Source organism: Mercenaria mercenaria, chromosome 2 (assembly GCF_021730395.1).
Source record: "Mercenaria mercenaria strain notata chromosome 2, MADL_Memer_1, whole genome shotgun sequence".
In the NCBI taxonomy this organism is placed as follows: Eukaryota; Metazoa; Mollusca; class Bivalvia; order Venerida; family Veneridae; genus Mercenaria; species Mercenaria mercenaria.
This window is the reverse complement of record NC_069362.1, coordinates 114,682,770-114,703,458: the sequence shown is the minus strand read 5'-3', so window position 1 is coordinate 114,703,458 and position 20,689 is coordinate 114,682,770. Positions and strand designations below refer to the sequence as shown.

Below are 20,689 nucleotides of genomic sequence, written 5' to 3'. Positions count from 1 at the left end.
AAAACAAAACCCTAGGTGCATAAGTTCGCATGTTATATAACACTCGTGTAATGTTTCCCCGCTCTGGGTCAAACACATTTTGAGATATGCGCAACAAATAAATTTAGGTCCTATTATATGCATTTTTGACTAAGTCAAGGGTCATAACTTTGGTCTGGCTAAGTAACTGATCCAAAACAAAACCCCAGATGTCCAAGTTCTCATGCCAAATAACAATCCTATGATATTTGATGACTCTAGGTAATATATTTCTAAAAATATGCACAACAAAAATTCTGACTGATGGACAAGGATAAATTCAAGTACCCCTCAAAGAAAATTTTGTGGGATACAAAAACTTGATGCAATCCAGTATGGGTCTGCTATATAAACTAGTTCAGAAAACGAACTCTTTGGGAATGTCTCTAAATACGAGACAAAAATAAACAGTCCAAAAATCAACAACTGCCATCCATTGTCACAAGGGCTCACTGTGACTGGTGATACAGGTATACCCAGATACAAGCTCAAGTCCTTCCAGATTGAAATGTTTTCAATTAGGCATGTTTTTATCTAGATTACAACTGATATTGCTTTCATTAGATGAATATAAAGAAGTTAATATTGCAAAATACCATTTACACTATCCTGAAGGGCTAAAAACTAGTATTCATGTAAAATTGACCTATTTCCAATGACCACAGCACACATCAGGGCCCATTTTAAATGTCTGTAACTTACATTTTCTTGAAGAATATTGTTAGTGCTAACTAAAAATCAAAAGAAAAGTAGGGATCATGTTTGATGCAAGAAAATTAATTTCAGTCCAACACACAAACTGCAAAATCTGCTAAAAAATGAGACCCCAAATTATACTGGTGGTGTATGATCTAAGTTTCCATGAAAATTTTTGTCATGTTGTTATTTCATTATGAAAATGCTACCTACATGTCAAGCATAGATCTGTCATGTGATTTTAGCAAAAAAATTGCAAAGAATATAAGGAAAATAGCTCTACAGAGCAAAAAAACTGAGGACTATTTGTATCCGCCATTATGCGACTACCATTTTTTTTGCGCCATTTTTCTATTTAGTGTCTGTATGCCTTTACTGCAATTCTTAGGGGGGCGTAGGTTCAAGCCCTACGGGACCAAATTTTTTTCCCCTTATTTTCCTTTTTTTCTAGTAAGTTTTTACTTCTTTCAAGACTTATTATTGATTTCTTGTACAAGAGCTGTCCGTAAGACAGCCAAGCTCGACTATTCGAAATATTGTCACAGAAGCAGGAAATTATTACCCAAAATTTTAAATATCAAAAGAATTTTAAGTTTGAAAGGGGACATAATTTGACCAAAATGCATATCAGAGTTATGGGACTTGATGCTATCAACTAGTTTTATAACCCCGAAGAAACATGTTAAGTTTCAATTCCATATCTGCATTAGTTTTGGAGATAGTAACTTGGATGTAAAACTTTAACCAGAATTTTCTAAGTCCAAAAGGGGGCATAATTTGCTCAAAATACATATTAGAGTTATGGAACTTGACCCAGTGAGGTTGGTAATTGACCTAGAAAAAGAATAAATAAGTTTCAAAGCTATATGCTTTTTGGTAATAGCTGTATGTACTTGCACGCAAAACTTTAACCAGGATTTTCTAAGTCCAAAAGGGGGCATAATTTGCCCAAAATACACGTCAGAGTTATGGGACTTGATTCTATCAACTAGTTTTATAACCCCAAAGACACATGTGAAGTTTCAATTCAATATCTGCATTATTGGAGATAGTAACTTGCATGTAAAACTTTAAACCAGGATTTTCTAAGTCCAAAAGGGGGCATAATTTGCCCAAAATACATGTCAAGAGTTATGGGACTTGACCCAGTGAGGTAGGTAATTGATGTAGAAAAAGAAAAAATAAGTTTCAAATCTATATGCCTTTTAGTAATAGATTAGATGTATGTACTTGCACGCAAAACTTTAACCAGAAATTTCTAAGTCCAAAAGGGGGCATAATTTGGCCAAAATGAAGGTCAGAGTTATGGGACTTGATGCTATCAACTAGTTTTATAACCCAAAAGACACATGTGAAGTTTCAATTCAATATCTGCATTAGTTTTGGAGATAGTAACATGCATGTAAAACTTAAACCAGAATTTTCTAAGTCCAAAAGGGGGCATAATTTGCTCAAAATACATGTTAGAGTTATGGAAATTGACCCAGTGAGGTTGGTAATTGACCTAGAAAAAGAATAAATAAATTTCAAAGCTTTATGCCTTTAAATGATAGCTGTATGTACTTGCATGCAAAAACTTAACCAAGGTGTGACGCCGATGCCGACACCAACGCCAGGTGAGTAGTCTTTGAATAGTTGAGCTAAAAATGGAAAAAGATGAATCTTATAAGCGCTTTCTTGGTGTTCATAGTGAATTTACTACTTAAACAGAAGGGGTAGTGTTACACATCTTTAAAAATATTGAGTTACACACGGTGAAAGTTCTCAATTTTGCTTTCACTCTTAGATTATATATTGTGGAAGAAATTTAAATAGGTTTTACGTCTGCCCTTAGGTTATTTTTAAATGGAGTAAGCAAAACTCAAAACAGAAACACAGCATTCTACCTTATTTTTTCAATGTTGAAGTATGAATTCTGTCTCATTAAATCCGTTTACTTGAAGCACCATAAAAAAATGATATTGACATTTTTATTTTGTGTTTTATAATTGTTTACCAATAGTTTGATGTTTCTTTTATTAAAATCAATGGTAAAATGAGTTCTCTGCAAACGTTTTAGATAGTGGCTATCACTTTGAAATTTGTCTCTACTTGAGCTTGAGGAGATACCATAAGTTATACAAAATCTAAAAAAACGGCACGGTAAAAGTTGTTTAAAAATTGCAAAATAGTGCAAAACACGGTAATTTTCAGAATATACCAAGCAAAGGCCATTTTGTAAACATTACTATTAGTGATCTAATACCTCCAACAGAATATGTTTCTTCAAATATTTAATATGGTATATCACAAGACTGACCGATAGAAGTAAGGTAGACAATCCTTGCCCTCTATATTTACCATAAATCTGTAAATGAAATACTAGTAACCACAAAATGTGTCAAAATATTTTTTATTATGTCATTGTAAAAATTTCAATGTTCATTACAGGCTTAATCACAGCAACAACAAAATCAATTTTGTTATCAAAATAAATAAATAGATCACACAGTACCATCTGTAAAGTTACAATTTTCCACACAATCATCTTCATATCTGTTCATTTTTTATTTGTAATATCAGAATGAAAGAGATCTATTAGAATTATATACGTTAATATAATCTACAATGGCATCCTTTCTGTTAACAATCCAGTTTTTCCAGCATTACTACACAGAATTACATAAATAAAGGACATAAATTAAGAATGATAACTGATTACATGTCTAGAGCTTTCAATAATTAACAATTTAATTACCAAACATGAAAAAGAATGACAAGTTTCTGTAATGAGTTATTCTTAAATGTAAATGCAGTTTGTAGCACATCAGTAAGACGCATTTATTTTCAGAAGCAACATGTATATAACATTGAACAATGAATTTCTGTACAAAGAGAAATATTAACCCTTATCATGGTGGACACCATTGATTCTGCCTTTGCTACCAGTGTAGATCATGATCAGCCTGAAAATCCTTGCAGTCTGATCATGATCTGCACTGTTCGCCATTCAGTCAGTATATTTTTGGTCAGCACCCCTTTTAACAGTTAATGGTACTGTCCAAATTGACAGATGAACAAGTTCATTATGAAAATTAAGCGAGGTAAAGGTTAAAGAATCAAAATTAATTTAATGCTATTTTTTGTATTCAGGCATTGATCCATGTGTTAAGCACATTAAATTTTGAAAAAAAAAAAAAATTATGAAATATAAAGACAACCATTGATTCTGTCATGATTTTCTACCAACAGAATACATTTATTCGAATATTAAATTTTAATATATCACAAGTTTTTAACCTTTACCCTGCTGTCGGCCAGTAGCTTTGCCTTTGCGGCTGGTGCAGACCAAGATCAGCCTGCACGGATCATGGTTTGCACTGTTCGCAATTCAGTCAATAATTTTTCAGTGAAACCCCCTTTGAATAAGAAGTGGTACTGCCCAAACTGAATGATGGACCAGACCATTTTAGAAATTCAGCAGGGTAAGGCTAAGGACTGTCTGACTGGTGGAAGGGAGACAATCCATGTCTTCTACATTTAGCTTAAATCTGTAAATGAAATAAGCACAAAATGTGTCAAAACATTTTTTATTATGTCATTGTAAAATTTTCAATGTTCATTACAGGCCTTATCACAGCAACAAAATGATCAATTCAGTTAACAAAATAAATCTGTGGTACTATTTGTTAAGTTACAAAGGAACAATGAGAAAATGAATGCATTTTCATCTCCATAATCAATTCATGTTCAATTCTGTTCATTTTTGTATTTAACAACAGATTTCTTGGAATTATAAATGTTGAGGTAGTTCTGCACATTTGACAAACTGGAAGTTTTGAAAAACCAGGATTTACACTATATCTACATAGTAGAAAACATTTTTATCCAAATGTGTAGAACTACCTTAATATATTCCACAGTGGCAAAGTTTCTTTTAACAATCCAATTTTCCAGTATTAGTACAACAGAATTATATAAATAAAGGACATAAATAAAGGACATAATTACCAAATGATAACTGATTACATGTCTAGAGCTTTCAATAATTAACAATCTGATAAACATGAGAAAGAATGAAATGTTTATGTAATGAATTATTCTTAAATGTAAATGCATTTTGTATCAATTATCAGCACAATTTGTTTATTTACAGAAGCCACATATGTATAACATTATCTTCAAAGAAATCTAGCAAAGACATCATCTAAAGAACGCTTTTAAATAGAACTAGAAACCCCGATTTGTTTTCCTATTAAACAAAGAAAGCTGAAAACTGTGTGTTATTATTCATTCTAACACGCTCCGATTCATTTTCCTATTAAACAAAGAAGGCTGAAAACAGTGAATTATTATACAACAAATCACTGTTCTGACATCACAATTATTATGTCATGGCATCAAACGTCATAGCGGCGCACTGGAAAAGAAACCGATTGATTTTGTTTTTGTTTTGTTTTGGGTTTAACGCCGTTTTTCAACAGTATTTCAGTCATGTAACGGCGGGCAGTTAACCTAACCAGTGTTCCTGGATTCTGTACCAGTACAAACCTGTTCTCCGCAAGTAACTGCCAACTTCCCCACATGAATCAGAGGTGGAGGACTAATGATTTCAGACACAATGTCGTTTATCAAATAGTCATGGAGAACATACGCCCCGCCCGAGGATCGAACTCGCGACCCCGCGATCCGTAGACCAACGCTCTACCTACTGAGCTAAGCGGGCGGGTAGAAACCGATTGAAAACGGGAAAATACTTCATGAATGTCATCAAGGATGTACTTTAAATTCCTTGGTAACGTGTTAGAACCGAAATAATATATCTCATTTAGTGATTTGCTCTTGAATAAATCATTGTTTGTTCAGATGCGTATTATTATATCACTCGGGCTGCCCCCTCGTGATGTAATTCCTTCGCATCTGAACTCCAAACAATGATTTATTCAACGACAAATCACTGGATGAGATATATTATTTCTTAAACAATTAATATTTCTGACGTCACAATTATTACGTCATAGCGTTAGATGGCATAGCAGTGCGCTGGAAAAAGAATCAACAGAAACCTGGATATCATCAAAGACGTACATAATAATCTTTGATAATATGTTAAAATCGAAATAACATATCTCAAGCAGTGATTTGCACAGGAGTAAAATCATTGTCATTTAGATGCATAGCATTATTATCACTCAGGCTAAGCCCACGTGATATAAACCCTTGGCATCTAAACTCCAAACAATGATTTTATTCAATGACAAATCACTGTTTGGGATATATTATTTCTTAAATCTGTCTAGCAAAAAGTCCATCTTTTTTACTGGCTAAATTTTCTTCAGATTAAATGCTGCTATGGTTTAATAAATTTCTACATTGAAGGAAAAGCATTGATTCAATTCAAATTCCAGAGATGCCTTAATTCCAATGCTCCATTACACCAAAAAGTGACCAGAAAGTTAAAACATTAAATATTTCTAAAAATTATCAGGAACAAAATTAATTGATAACAATTTCTGGGAAATTTTCTGATACATTACATATTTTTTATAACTGATTTAAAGTTGAAATTAAAGACATAAAACAAAAAGTCATTCAAATAAAGTTAAAAATGTAAACATATACAATTAAACATATAATGGCATTCATTGTCTTTTTCTTTTTGATCATGTAAATAATTTATTATTAACAGCATGATTTTGAGAAACAAAGATCAGCACATTTTCATACACAATATGTTTCCTTTCTACAGTTTTGCATCTACAATGTATATAATAAATTATGCTACGTCGTAAGGACAAGATTCTGCAGAACCGTTTGGAAGTCAAAACAGTTGTTTGCCCCTTTTACAACGTTAAGTTTCATTTGCCCATTTGACAACATTAAAGTTTCAGCATTCCCATACAACATCCTGAAAACAGAAGTATACAAGAGCTCGTAGAACACAAAATGCTCCCCTTGAAGCATTCAGTAATAGCACAAGGAACAGAAATTATTTGGTCACTGTACACAAAAGTTTTACTGTTTTGGGTCAATGTGACCTTGATCTTTGATCTTATGACCTCAAAATCAATAGGGGTCACCCGCTAGTCATGGTTAACCTCCATATTAAGTTTCCTGATCCTAGGCCTATGCGTTCTCAAGTTATCGTCCGGAAACAGTTCAACTGTTCTAGGTCAAAATGACCTTGACCTTTGGCCTACTGACCTCAAAATCAATAAGGGTCATCTGCTGGTCATCATCAACCTCCCTATTAACTTTCATGATCCTAGGCCTAAGCGTACTTGAGTTATCATCCAGAAACCGTTTAACTGTTCCGGATCAATGCAACCTTGACCTTTTACCTACTGACCTCAAAATCAATATGGGTCATCTGCTGATCATGGTCAGCCTCCCTATCAAGTTTCGTGATCCTAGGCCCAAGCATTCTCAAGTTATCGCCTGGAAACATTTTAACTGTTATTGTTCACTGTGATCTTGACATTAGACCTAATATCCTCAAATCAATAGGGTCATTTGCTGGTTATGACCAACCTCCCTATCATCTTTCATAATCATAGGCCCAAGTGTTCTCGAGTTATCATCCGGAAACTGTTTAACTGTTCCGAGTCACTGTGACCTTGACCTTTGACCTCAAAATTTATAGTGGTCATCCGCTGGTCAAGACCAATCTTCCAATCAACTTTCATGATCCTAGGCCCAAGCATTCTTGAGTAATCATTCGGAAACCATTTAAAGGCGTACGCTAGAATTCCCTGTATATGAGATGGGCGAAAATTTTCCCAATAACAGAATTTCTTTAAACTTTGGATATTGAAGGACAATCATCTAAGAAACAAAAATATGCAATAAAAATCATAGATCACCAGTATCGAAAAAGAGTTATCTGCCCTTGAAAACGTCATTTTTGGGGAAAATGCCATTTTCAAGGGCAGATAACTCTTTTTCGATACTGGTGACCTATGATTTTTATTGCATTTTTTTGTTTCTTAGATGATTGTCCTTCAATATCCAAAGTTTGAAGAAATTCTGGTATTGGGAAAATTTTCGCACCAAATTCTAGCATACGTCCTTAACTGTTTTGGGTCACTGTGACCTTGAACTTTGACCTACTGATCTCAAAATCAATAGAGGTCATCTGCTTGTTATGACCAACCATCATATTAACCTTCATGATTTTAGGCCCAAGTGTTCTTCAGTTATCATCTGGAAACGGATTGGTCTACATACAGACCGGCCGATCGACCGACATCTGCAAAACAATATGCCCCTCGTTCTTCAAAAGGGGGCATAATAAAGATCTGACTGCTTTGCACCACTGAAATGGTAAGGATGCAGAGCCAAACAGTCCTGTATACTGCACCCATAACTTACTTTTTGCACAGCAAAAGTGGAACAGTTCTGAGTGTCATTAATGCAAATATTTCCTCTGTCACTCCTCACAAATACCTTTCTATATGATACACTCTTCTACTATTCAATGTCCAGAGCTGCCATTAATGCTCCATCCAAAATCATAACCCCAATATATCATTCCATTTAGCACTAATCTACAATCTATTTGATACAGGTAAACATCTGTCCCCAATTCTACCTTCAAAAATATCATTTTACCAGTGTCGCTTTTAATGTATTCAAGGAGTATTTGCTTTGTAATCTAAGGAGTCCTGTTTCTGTATTTTAGGCTTTCCTGAGTCGGTCTGTCCAACACTGTCATCGTCATCCACTAATTCTTCACTCCCCATTTCAGCTTCATTCTGTTTATCATCCCAGTAAGCGGCATCTTTACTTTCTTCATGGCCTAGGCGTTGCATTTCTAGGCTCTGGTTGCTGTCCTCGCTCGTGTCCTCGAGGCCGCCGTCAAACACGCTCCGGATATATCCGAACAATTTCAGTTCTGGTTTCCCTCTGCGTTTTAGCAGAATGTTTCTTCTGTACTGTTCTATAAGCTTTAACATATCTCCTATAAATCAAAACAGTAATGCAATGCATAACAGGTTTTTGAGACAATACAATATGTACAACAGGCTAGCATATCTCATTTAGAACAGAAATGTGTCCATAGGACATGGATGATCCTGCTATATGCTGTTAGGACACAGAAGTGCGAGTCTGTGAACAATGGCACTTTGACAATACGACATGTATTCTGAAATATGACCGCAATTATTTATTTTACCTTTAAATGATTATATATTACAGCCTTGTTATGGTGAAAATTTGTTTGTACCAAGTTATTTGAAGATCCTGGTATGCATATAAGTTACAGATCAGAGGAGAAAAATGATATAAAATCTTTGACTTCTAAGTGTGATCTTGACCTCAGATTTAGGGGTCTAAGTGTATTTGACACACTGTATTATCATAGTAAATATTTGTGATAAATTGTTTGAATATCCATCTATGTTTACAAAAATAAAGAAGATATAGACCACACAGGAAAACTTCTGTAAAATCTGTGACCTTTAGGTGTGACCTTGACCTTTGAACCTGGGGTCTTATGGTGAAAGGTTTGTGTCAAGTTATATGAATACTCATTCATTCATACAAAAGTTAATGAGGTACGTATTTCAGTTCTAAATGTGACCATGACCTTTTTGCTTGGAGTCTACCTGTGGTCTTGCATGTAACACTTTTTCTAGTTATGTCCAATATTAGTGCTTAGTTACTGGAATATCCATCCATTTATACAAGTTATAGACTGGTCACAAATTTAACCTCTATGTGTGATCTTTACCTTTGAGCTAGGTAGCAGGATGCTGCATTCTACAAGTCATCTTATTATGGTGTCTTTTGGTGCCAAGTTATTTCAAAATCCAACAATGCACAACAAAGTGATTTGCCGGACAAGATTTTCTGCACACATGGACTCGAACATGCACACAGACATGAACAGGGGTACCACTATATGCCCCTTCCATCCATTTCTAATAGCAGAGGCATAAAAATCTAGGACTGAATTAGAATCCTTAGAAATGTTAACATGCTTGTACAAAGTTATGTAAATGACAAACTATATAAGAGAAAACTGTGGTTAATGGGAGAGAACTCAATAAACATATATTACACATAGAACATGTGACATTATACAATGATAAATGATAAAAATACAACAGTAATAAACAACAGAACACTATCACAATGGCTTTCCTTAGACAAAAAAAAAATAAACAAACAAAACAAAAATATCACAATATCTTTTAGATATCAGTGAAAAGCAATCATTAAGATCAGATAAAAGATCTTGGCAAAATGAAAGAAGCCTAGGAACTTAACAGTTTATTCAATACTAAAAAATATCTGAAAACCTGCTTATATACAAAGCTTCCTAATACAACACTTCAATTATTTATCAACAAATAATCTGACATTGAATTAGGAATTAGATCTACCATTTTTAAAACTAAGGAAGGATAATGTAGCTGAAAGGTTCTCGATAATTAAAAGTGGCTTGTTTTACTTTTAACCCCAATATATAATTGAACTGTCTATTACAAATTCATTTGTACCTATATGACTTTTAATAACACTGTCTTGACTTTTATAACAACAAGAAGGAGTCTGAATATATATTTACAGTGAATAGGTCACATGACATAAAAACATGAAAAATGCCTTTTTAAGACTTGCTTTTCTTTATTATGGAAATATACGCAATAAAAGCAGTCTTGTTGCTTTTCAATAGTGCTTTAGTCTTCTTTAACAGAAGTAATATCTCCTTTTAAATTTGTTAGAGAAGACGTATCTGTCACATCATCTGTCACATGATTCGCACATTTGTTGAATGTCCAATTTATATTGTTGCTAGGCAACTGCTTTGTACTGTCAGAGCACATTGGTTTAAGTCTTTTTACTATTAAGATTTTTCATAGCAGTTATATCACTACGTGAATTATTTTTAAAAATTATTCCATTGCCTAGAACTGTGATTTACACATCTGCTGATATCCAATCAATATTGTTGCTAGGCAACTGCTGTTTAATGTCAGAGCACATTCCATTTAAGTTGTTTTTTTTGTGAAATATTTTTAAAACTTATTCCAATGCTTAGAACTTTGACGGTGACCGTGACTGTGTGCACTGTGTGCACGAGTTCTCGTGCTGGGATGACCAGGGTATGTAAGGTAGAATCTATTCTGCCCATATCCGTTTTGTACATGCCTTGGGTCATGAGAAACAGTTCTGGATATCCTACTTCCTTTACAATAAGCACTACCTTTCACTTTTATGTATTCGAAAAGTTCACATTTAAGGCGTTTCCCAGCTGAATGGGTGACAACGTCAGATTTGTAATGTCCTAATATTCCCATAATGTCCCCTGAAATGGACCAATGAATACTTTTAGGATTACAGATGCAGACCTTAACCCTTAACCTGCTAAATTTCTATAATGAACTTGTCCATCTTTCAATTTGGTCTGTACAATTAACTGTTAAAAGGGGTGCTTACAAAAAATATACTGACTGAAAGACGAACAGTGCAGATTGTAATCAGACTGCACAGATGTGCAGGTTGATCATGATCTACACCGGTCGCAAAGGCAGAATCAATCATGTCCAGCATGATATTAAAGGGTTAATACAGGTCCGGATTGGTAAAAAACCATAACAAATGAAATTTCATCAGAAAAGCCATTGTGATAGACGACGATAACTTAAAAGAGCATGACCAGTGAACAAAGAACTAACGTAAGTGCTATAGAAAATGAAATGCAAGGTCAGTTCAGCCCATTTCTAGAATAGGATATATTCTTAAGACGAAATAGGTCAGACAATCGTCTTCTTGTACACAGATCCCACAGAAGAGACTACAGTATGTTTCTCCTGTATTACCATAATTAAATGCATCTAAATATTCAAGATCTTAGGATCTGTTAAAATAATTAGACAAGTGCAAAGCATTCATGTACATATACATAATCTTACTGAACAAGCATACCTATTCTCAGCATGTTATCTGATGTAAGATATTTATGGATTGCGTAGATCTGGTCCCTCAATCCTTCATCATCAAAGGTAAAGTAGCATAGGTCACGACCTGCTTTTGCTGCTGCCATCAACTGGATTAAAGCTGAAGAGAGAAAATTACAATCTTAAAAGGATACTATACAGGATGACTAGAGGATGAAAAATTAAAATCCATATTAATATAATCTCATTTCTCACATTCTGCCGAAATGAAAACAAGAGTGCCAGACTGTCACAAAATACACCCGTCATCGAACTTTACCTAATTCAAGAGTGTCTGGGGGAATCTGGGTGGTTATCGAACTTGGCCGAGATATTATGTCTACAAACATTCCCAGCAAGTTTGGTGAAGATCAGATGAAAACTGTTTGACTTAGAGAACGGACATGCTTTTGGATGCCGCCCGCCATGGGTGTTCGCATAATACACCCCACTCTTTCAGAGACGGGCATATAAAAAAAAGAATGTTACATCTGTACATCTCTAACCCATATAGCATCTATGCACATACACTTTTACTACATTCAACACATAAAAAAAGATCATTTTTTTCCAACTGTTCAAATATCTTACCCTAAGTAACAGTGATGAAGATATCTATTCACATTAGAACATCAATTCAAATAACAAGGATTAAGAAATAAATAAACAAAGTACCTTTCAACTGTTTGTCTCCACCAAAAGCACCACAACCCCAGTTGCCAGTACATATTGCAGGTAGTGTCCCTGTAGTTTTCTTGCCAAGCTGGGCAAAACCGCAATATGCCTACAGAAAATCAACAATCATGCTGAACAGGTATGCTCATATAAATATAGTATAATATGCATACTATTCATTCACTAGTCTTACTGTCAATTTCTCAAAACTTTTAAAACACCAAACTTACAAGATGAAATTAGATCATTTACAAAGAAATCCTAACATGTTTGCAGCATTGTGCTGATTCAGTTGTCTATAAAATATTTAGGTCCTTTATGAATACTGACTAAGTCAAGGGCTGGTTTTAGTACTGGTCTTACTGACTGAAATAATAAACCAAACCCCAAGTTTGCAACTTCACATGCTGAATTACAATTTTACAACAATTGATGAATTTGAGTCAAATACTTTTTGAGACATGCATGACACAAAGTTGAACAGACATACTTCTGGGCAGACAGACAAAGGCAAATTTAAGTTCCCCAAAAAGGCTATCAAAAATGTATGCTAACTACCGACACACTCCATGATCCGCCCTGACCTCTTCTAACCTTACTATTTAACCTTTAGCCTGCTGTCGGCAAGTGATTCTGCCTTTGCGACCAGTGCAGACGAAGATCAGCCTGCACATCCGTGCAGTCTGATCATGGTCTGCACTGTTCGCCATTCAGTCAGTATATTTTTGGTAAACACCCCTTTTAACAGTTAATGGTACTGTCCAAATTGAAAGATGGCCAAGTCCATTACAGAAATTCAGCAGGGTAAGGTTTATTATCACCACTGTGATACACTTACCTTGTTTAACTCCCTCTTTACTGTCCCTTGCTGAAACTGAGCTTTGAAGTCATGTATTACTAATGCATCTATTGCCGTCACTTCACATTTAATTCTGCCCCAAGAATCCCTGTAAAATATATCATAGATCACTTAAAGGGAATTCTAACAATGTAACAAGAGCTGTCTGATGACAGCGCGCTCGACTTTTCTTAGTGCATGACTCTGAATTAGAGCTTTGCCAGTAAAAACTTCGTAAAACTTCAACCAAAAAATTTTAAGTTAAAAAGGGGTATAACTCTGTCAAAATTCAAATCAGAGTTATGGGGATTGTTTCTCCTGAAGCAGACTTTGATAGTAAATAAATATTTCAAGTTTCAAGTCAATTGTTTAGACAGTAACAGAGATACCTGACTTTATCAAAAAAAAAACTTTAACCAAAAATTTCTAAGTTAAGAAGGGGAATAAATCTGTCAAAATTCAAATCAGAGTTGTGGGGATTGCTTCTCCTAGTGTAAACTTTGATAGTAAACAAATATTTTAAGTTTCAAGTCAATAATTTTGACAGTAACAGACGTATTTGACTTTATCAAAAACTTTAACTAACGGCGATGCCGACACCGACACTGGGGCAACTCTCAATAGCTCAACTTTTTCTTTGAACAGTCTAGCTAAAAACATTAGCATTTTCATATCAAAGTGAAACAGAAATAATCAAATTCTTACAGAATTAACTTTTCTTACATAAACATTGGGACATTATGCTGTAATGCACCACAATGTTGCGAGAGATGCTACATTGGTCTAATACGTAATACAGTGTATTTTGTTAAAACAACATAAAAAGACAACTGGTTTGTTTTAAATGCAAGATCAAATTATCTTTCACTTGAGAACACCAGACTTTACAATTTCAATCATGGCTACACCATTTGTGAAAATAACTGAAAAATATTACAATCTTTCCTTGAAAAAAAGCAACACAAAAACCTTCAGGTGTTCCAAAACTTTCACAAAACTGATAAATAATAATTACTCTGACATGGAACATGTGAGATGTTCACATAATCCTCACTTCCTCATTTTTAGCATTAATCACATAAAACAAATCTTATACCTTGGTGTTTTGTCCTCATAATTTTCTTTCCATTCAAACTTTGCAGCATAACCATCATAGTTGCTAAACCGTTCACATCCTGATATGAATTTAAAGTATTTAAAGATATACTAGGTACATCTATCTCTATATTATATTATCATAAGATATCAACTTTGAATGTAGAGAATCCTTTTCAAATGTATTTAACTTGGCTAAATATATAAAATGATTGTATACATAGAGTTGCATGCACAATTAAATGTCATTTAGTAACAGTCACTTGTTAACAAGACTGCCAGTGTTTTTAGTTGTAGTACAAAGTCATACTATTGCTAGTGTTACATTTAATATTATGTACAAAATTTTGGCACAAGTTCCCTTTAATGCTTTTTGTTTTATAAATACATATTTAGCTTACTCAAATTACAAGCCTACTATTTATACATGTTTTCCTCATAATACTGAAGAACATGGCATTTTTCAGGCCTTGAAAGACAATATTTACATGCCGCATTTTTGTTATAGTTCAATGTTTATGCATTCTTTTGCTTGAAAACAGTGATGTTCACAACATGGATATTTAATTTCAGTGAATAACACTGATGATAGTTATACTGCTTTGGTTACATATTTTAGATTGATGGTACATGTAAAAACTATTGGCAAATATTTAAAGCGAGAAACATTTATCTCCATACAGGCCTCAAAAAACTGACTTGTCCTCCATGTCATTTCCAGTTAGAAACCTTATCTTATTGTCCACCAGGGGAATGTTAATGCTTTCCTACTTGCACAACATGATTACTGAGGGGAGATGGATATTTATCTTTAAGCCATATTGGCACAAGACAGGTGAAATTGGAACTGTCCATCTTTAATGATGCTAAAAGAGGTGCCCTTTCCAGTAACATTTCAGGCATGGGCAAACACCTTAGTAAAACTACCAACATCCTGTAAACCAGCAGGATGTCTTTGACTGAAGTAAGTATCTGATCACTGACAATAAGCTCTGTTTACCATCACATACTATCAACATGACAGGAGCACAAAAATACTAAAAGATCAAGATGTCCTTAAGTGATTTTAGTTAATTAGTTAAGAAGAACTAGGATGAACAGTTTATCCTGCATGGGATTTATATCAAACAATAAACACAATTTACTCTCAAGACTGGTAAAACTTTATTTTATAAATCTAAGCTCCCATGCAAAAATGTCACATTGAATGCCACATATTCTGTAACAAACATGGACCTTTACATTAAGTCCCAGGGGAAATAACTATGTCACTACATAATAATCATTTCGAGGGCTTGGCGCAAAACTATTGTATCTTGTTCTTTATTTATATACACTTACAATAGTTATGCACCAAGCCCTCGATTTAGAGTTACCTCTCATGATAAGACATTCGTAGTTGTTGAGACATTCAGTAAACAGCCTGGATACCAACATCTCTGGACAAATAAGGAATCGGATCTCTTCTTGAACACAGCCATTCCCTAATACTCCACCTCCAAGGTACATGTTCGCAAAATCAGCCTGAATTATATATTCAATAAAAGTCAAAAACTTCTGATATATATTACACAACCTTTGTTACATAGATGCACTCAAATATTTAAGAGTAATCTTAGGTGTGTTTTCATAAGCTATGCAGTTATTTTTCAATTTAGTTTCAATTTAGTTCTATTCCAAAGAGCATTAGATTATTTATATTAAGAGCTGATTAATTTGTTTTTTAATGTCATATCATATACTGGTGAGGCCATAATGTACAAGTTTACCTATTAGTAACATATCTCAATGGGGTCAATATGATAAATCTCTGACTCAGTTAATGCCTCACCTCCTTTATCATATTGACACAATTTATCACCATGGAGAGTAACTCACAAACAAATAGTCATCACTCTTAACTTACCTGTAACATACCATAAAAAAGCATTCTCTGTAGTTCTCTCAGAAGCTACGTGCAGACCCCTCAATGCTGTCACATCACTCTTAACTTACCTGTAACATACCATAACCATCATCCTCTGTAGTTCCCTCAGAAGCTACGTGCAGACCCCTCAATGCTGTCACATCACTCTTAACTTACCTGTAACATACCATAACCATCATCCTCTGTAGTTCCCTCAGAAGCTACGTTTAGACCCCTCAATGCTGTCACATCACTCTTAACTTACCTGTAACATACCATAACCATCATCCTCTGTAGTTCCCTCAGAAGCTACGTGCAGACCCCTCAATGCTGTCACATCACTCTTAACTTACCTGTAACATACCATAACCATCATCCTCTGTAGTTCCCTCAGAAGCTACGTTTAGACCCCTCAATGCTGTCACATCACTCTTAACTTACCTGTAACATACCATAACCATCATCCTCTGTAGTTCCCTCAGAAGCTACGTGCAGACCCCTCAATGGTGTCACATCACTCTTAACTTACCTGTAACATACCATAACCATCATCCCCTGTAGTTCCCTCAGAAGCTACATGCAGACCCGTCAATGGTGTCACATCACTCTTAACTTACCTGTAACATACCATAACCATCATCCTCTGTAGTTCCCTCAGAAGCTACGTGTAGACCCCTCAATGGTGTCACATCACTCTTAACTTACCTGTAACATACCATAACCATCATCCTCTGTAGTTCCCTCAGAAGCTACGTGCAGACCCCTCAATGGTGTCACATCACTCTTAACTTACCTGTAACATACCATAACCATCATCCTCTGTAGTTCCCTCAGAAGCTACATGCAGACCCCTCAATGGTGTCACATCACTCTTAACTTACCTGTAACATACCATAACCATCATCCTCTGTAGTTCCCTCAGAAGCTACGTTTAGACCCCTCAATGGTGTCACATCACTCTTAACTTACCTGTAACATACCATAACCATCATCCTCTGTAGTTCCCTCAGAAGCTACGTGCAGACGCCTCAATGGTGTCACACCACTCTTAACTTACTTGGAACATACCATAACCATCATCCTCTGTAGTTCCCTCAGAAGCTACGTGCAGACCCCTCAATGGTGTCACATCACTCTTAACTAACCTGTAACATACCATAACCATCATCCTCTGTAGTTCCCTCAGAAGCTACGTGCAGACCCCTCAATGGTGTCACATCACTCTTAACTTACCTGTAACATACCATAACCATCATCCTCTATAGTGCCCTCAGAAGCCACATGTAGACCCCTCAATGGTGTGTCATCATTTTCCCAGTTTGGCATTTGATCATAGGGTATAAACTGTCTTGAGAAAGTAACAGTTCCACAGGGCACTGAAAAAAACTTAAAATTTACAATCTGTATGCATGATAATGGCATTTCTATTGCATAAATATTTTTATAAGTTAACTTTGATATAATTATGTTCCCAGAATTTGAGGCTGTTTGTATAAAAAACAAGAGGACCATGATGGTCCTGAATCGCTCACCTCTTCCCACATGACCCAGTTTTGAGTATGACGTTGTTTTTTCTATTATCTGACATAGTGACCTAGTTTTTGAGCTCATGTGACCCAGTTTTGAACTTGACCTAGATATTATCAAGATAAAAATTCTGACCAATTTTCATGAAGATCCATTGAAAAATATGGTCTCTAGAGAGGTCACAAAGTTTTTCTATTATTTGACCTATTGACCTAATTTTCGAAGGTACGTGACCCTGTTTTGAACTTTACCTGGATATCATCAAGGTGAACATTCTCACTAATTTTCATGAAAATCTCATGAAAAATATGGCCTCTAGAGAGGTCAAAAGATTTTAATAATTTTAGACCTACTGATCTAGTTTTTGACCGCAGTTGACCCACTTTCAAACTTGACCTAGATATCATCAAGATGAACATTCAGACCAACTTTCATACAGATCCCATGAAAAGTATGGCCTCTAGAGAGGTCACAAGATTTTTTATTATTTGACCTACTGACCTAGTTTTTTAAGGCACGTGACCCAGTTTCAAACCTGACCTAGATATCATCAAGGTGAACATTCTGACCAATTTTTTTTATGGAGATCCATTCACAAGTATGGCCTCTAGAGAGGTCACAAGGTTTTTCTATTTTTAGACCTACTGACCTAGTTTTTGACCGCACATAACCCTGTTTCGAACTTGACCTAGATATCATCAAGATGAACATTCAGACCAACTTTCATACAGATCCCATGAAAAATATTGCCTTTAGAGAGGTCACAAGGTTTTTCTATTATTTGACCTACTGACCTAGTTTTTGATGGCACGTGACCCACTTTCGAACTTGACCTAGATATCATCAAGATGAACATTCAGACCAACTTTCATACAGATCCCATGAAAAATATGGCCTCTAGAGAGGTCACAAGGTTTTTCTATTATTTGACCTACTGACCTAGTTTTTGATGGCATGTGACCCACTTTCGAACTTGACCTAGATATCATCAAGGTGAACATTCTGACCAATTTTCATGAAGATCTCATGAAATATATGGCCTCTAGAGAGGTCACAAGGTTTTTCTATTTTTAGACCTACTGACCTAGTTTTTGACCGCACGTGACCCAGTTTCTAACTTGTCCTAGATATCATCAAGATGAACATTCAGACGAACTTTCATACAGATCCCATGAAAAATATGGCCTTTAGAGAGGTCACAAGGTTTTTCTATTATTTGACCTACTGACCTAGTTTTTGACGGCACGTGACCCACTTTCGAACTTGACCTAGATATCATCAAGGTGAACGTTCTGACCAATTTTCATGAAGATCTTGTGAAATACATGGCCTCTAGAGAGGTCACAAGGTTTTTCTATTTTTAGACCTACTGACCTAGTTTTGATGGCACGTGACCCAGTTTCGAACTTGACCTAGATATCATCAAGGTGAACATTCTAACCAATTTTCATGAAGATCTTGTGTAATATATGGCCTCTAGAGAGGTCACAAGGTTTTTCTATTTTTAGACCTACTGACCTAGTTTTTGATGGCACGTAACCCAGTTTCGAACTTGACCTAGATATCATCAAGGTGAAAATTCTGACCAACTTTCATAAAGATCCCATGAAAAATGTGACCTCTAGAGTGGTCACAAGCAAAAGTTTACAGACGAACGGACGGACGACGGACACCGCGCGATCACAAAAGCTCACCTTGTCACTTTGTGACAGGTGAGCTAAAAAACTGGCAAGATAGATAGAAAAAAGTAGGTAAAAACTGCAAATGACATCTGTGATGTTTGTGTGCCTAATTTTACTTGGAGTCACCAATGGTTCCTACTATGGATGACTCCTCTAGAAAATATTAAGGTGTAAGGAGAAAAATGCATTCCAATTGCAGACACTTCTAAAGGTTCTTTTACATGCAATGTGTAAAGCAAAAATATTCATTTTATACAAGACAACAGTTTAAAGAAAATTTGATAGAGTGTTGAACCAGTAGGAGTTGGGTCTGAAATTATTCACCCAGGGCCTTCAGATCATACATACTTTTCTTGAAAATTCTGTTGAAGTAATGGATGATACATTTTAACTTTTCAAACTTGACATAAGATGGTTGGCCCATAAACAATCTGAAAAAAAGAAAATTTATCTTTAAATTGGCATAAATAGTATAAATAACTGCTCTATATGCTTATACCACTTTATTTCACCTAAGAAATAAAAGAATTGCTGAACCATATTTAAATAGATCTATATTGAAACAATACAAGGTTATATTCCTAGGGAATAATTTCACAAGGACTTAAACCGACTGCATTATAACAGGTGATGTGTAACTGATTCAGAGTGTTTATACGTTAAAACACAGTCATGCTATATTTAACTTTGATTCTAATATGTCTTTTTTGTAAACAAACAGATGAAATAGGGAAGCACCATTTCATGGTGCATATAAGATGCCCACATGACATTAAACGCATAACCAGGTTTTGACAGTGTCAAGAGCGGTAGAACTGACCCATTTATGTAAAGGAATGTAACCCCACTTCTTTCGAAGTGGGGCATAATAATAATATTTCTAGACTTCTAATTTTTACTAGTTTCCTAGTTGCTCAAATCCATGAAATTAAATCCCCTGATACAATTTACACTCTGAACTTACGTGTTGAAGTTGATGTTAGGATATCTGATATACTCCGATGTTCTCGATTTGGCATTTCTCCGAGGAAATGTACAGAAGAATGCGTTGGCAAGGAGACAAGCTATCTGTTGTTGACTGAGTGTAATACTGAAATTCTTGTTACATTTCAACAATGGTATAGGCTGAAAAGAAAGAGAAAGGTGTAAGTTACTTTACCTATTATAAAAATAACTGCACTTTAACTGAACAATATAATAGTGTTCTATCATATGCTTTTATTTTATAATATGAGCCGTGTCATGAGAAAACCAACAAAGTGGGTTTGCGACCAGCATGAATCCAGACCAGCCTGCGCATCTGCGCAGTCTGGTCAGGATCCATGCT

General features: G+C 35.2%; 1 protein-coding gene across 2 annotated transcripts in view; it reads right to left on the bottom strand.

Annotated features, from left to right (window-relative positions):
* Nucleotides 1–7,616: 7,616 nt before the first annotated feature.
* LOC123565000 (poly(ADP-ribose) glycohydrolase-like) overlaps nt 7,617–20,689 on the bottom strand; it is a 38,518-nt gene continuing 25,445 nt past the window's right edge. Inside the window, exons 11-19 of one of the 2 annotated variants that reach the window (XM_045358982.2) lie at nt 20,327–20,487; nt 19,711–19,793; nt 17,387–17,529; nt 15,624–15,771; nt 14,249–14,327; nt 13,153–13,261; nt 12,315–12,423; nt 11,629–11,760; nt 7,617–8,653 (exon numbers count right to left, since the gene is read on the bottom strand). In XM_045358982.2, the coding sequence (XP_045214917.2) occupies nt 8,325–8,653; nt 11,629–11,760; nt 12,315–12,423; nt 13,153–13,261; nt 14,249–14,327; nt 15,624–15,771; nt 17,387–17,529; nt 19,711–19,793; nt 20,327–20,487 (1,293 nt within the window). In that variant the 3' untranslated portion in view covers nt 7,617–8,324. Of the gene's footprint in view, nt 8,654–9,736; nt 11,009–11,628; nt 11,761–12,314; nt 12,424–13,152; nt 13,262–14,248; nt 14,328–15,623; nt 15,772–17,386; nt 17,530–19,710; nt 19,794–20,326; nt 20,488–20,689 lie in introns of those variants that run through there. The other variant, XM_045358980.2, reaches the window with a different exon arrangement.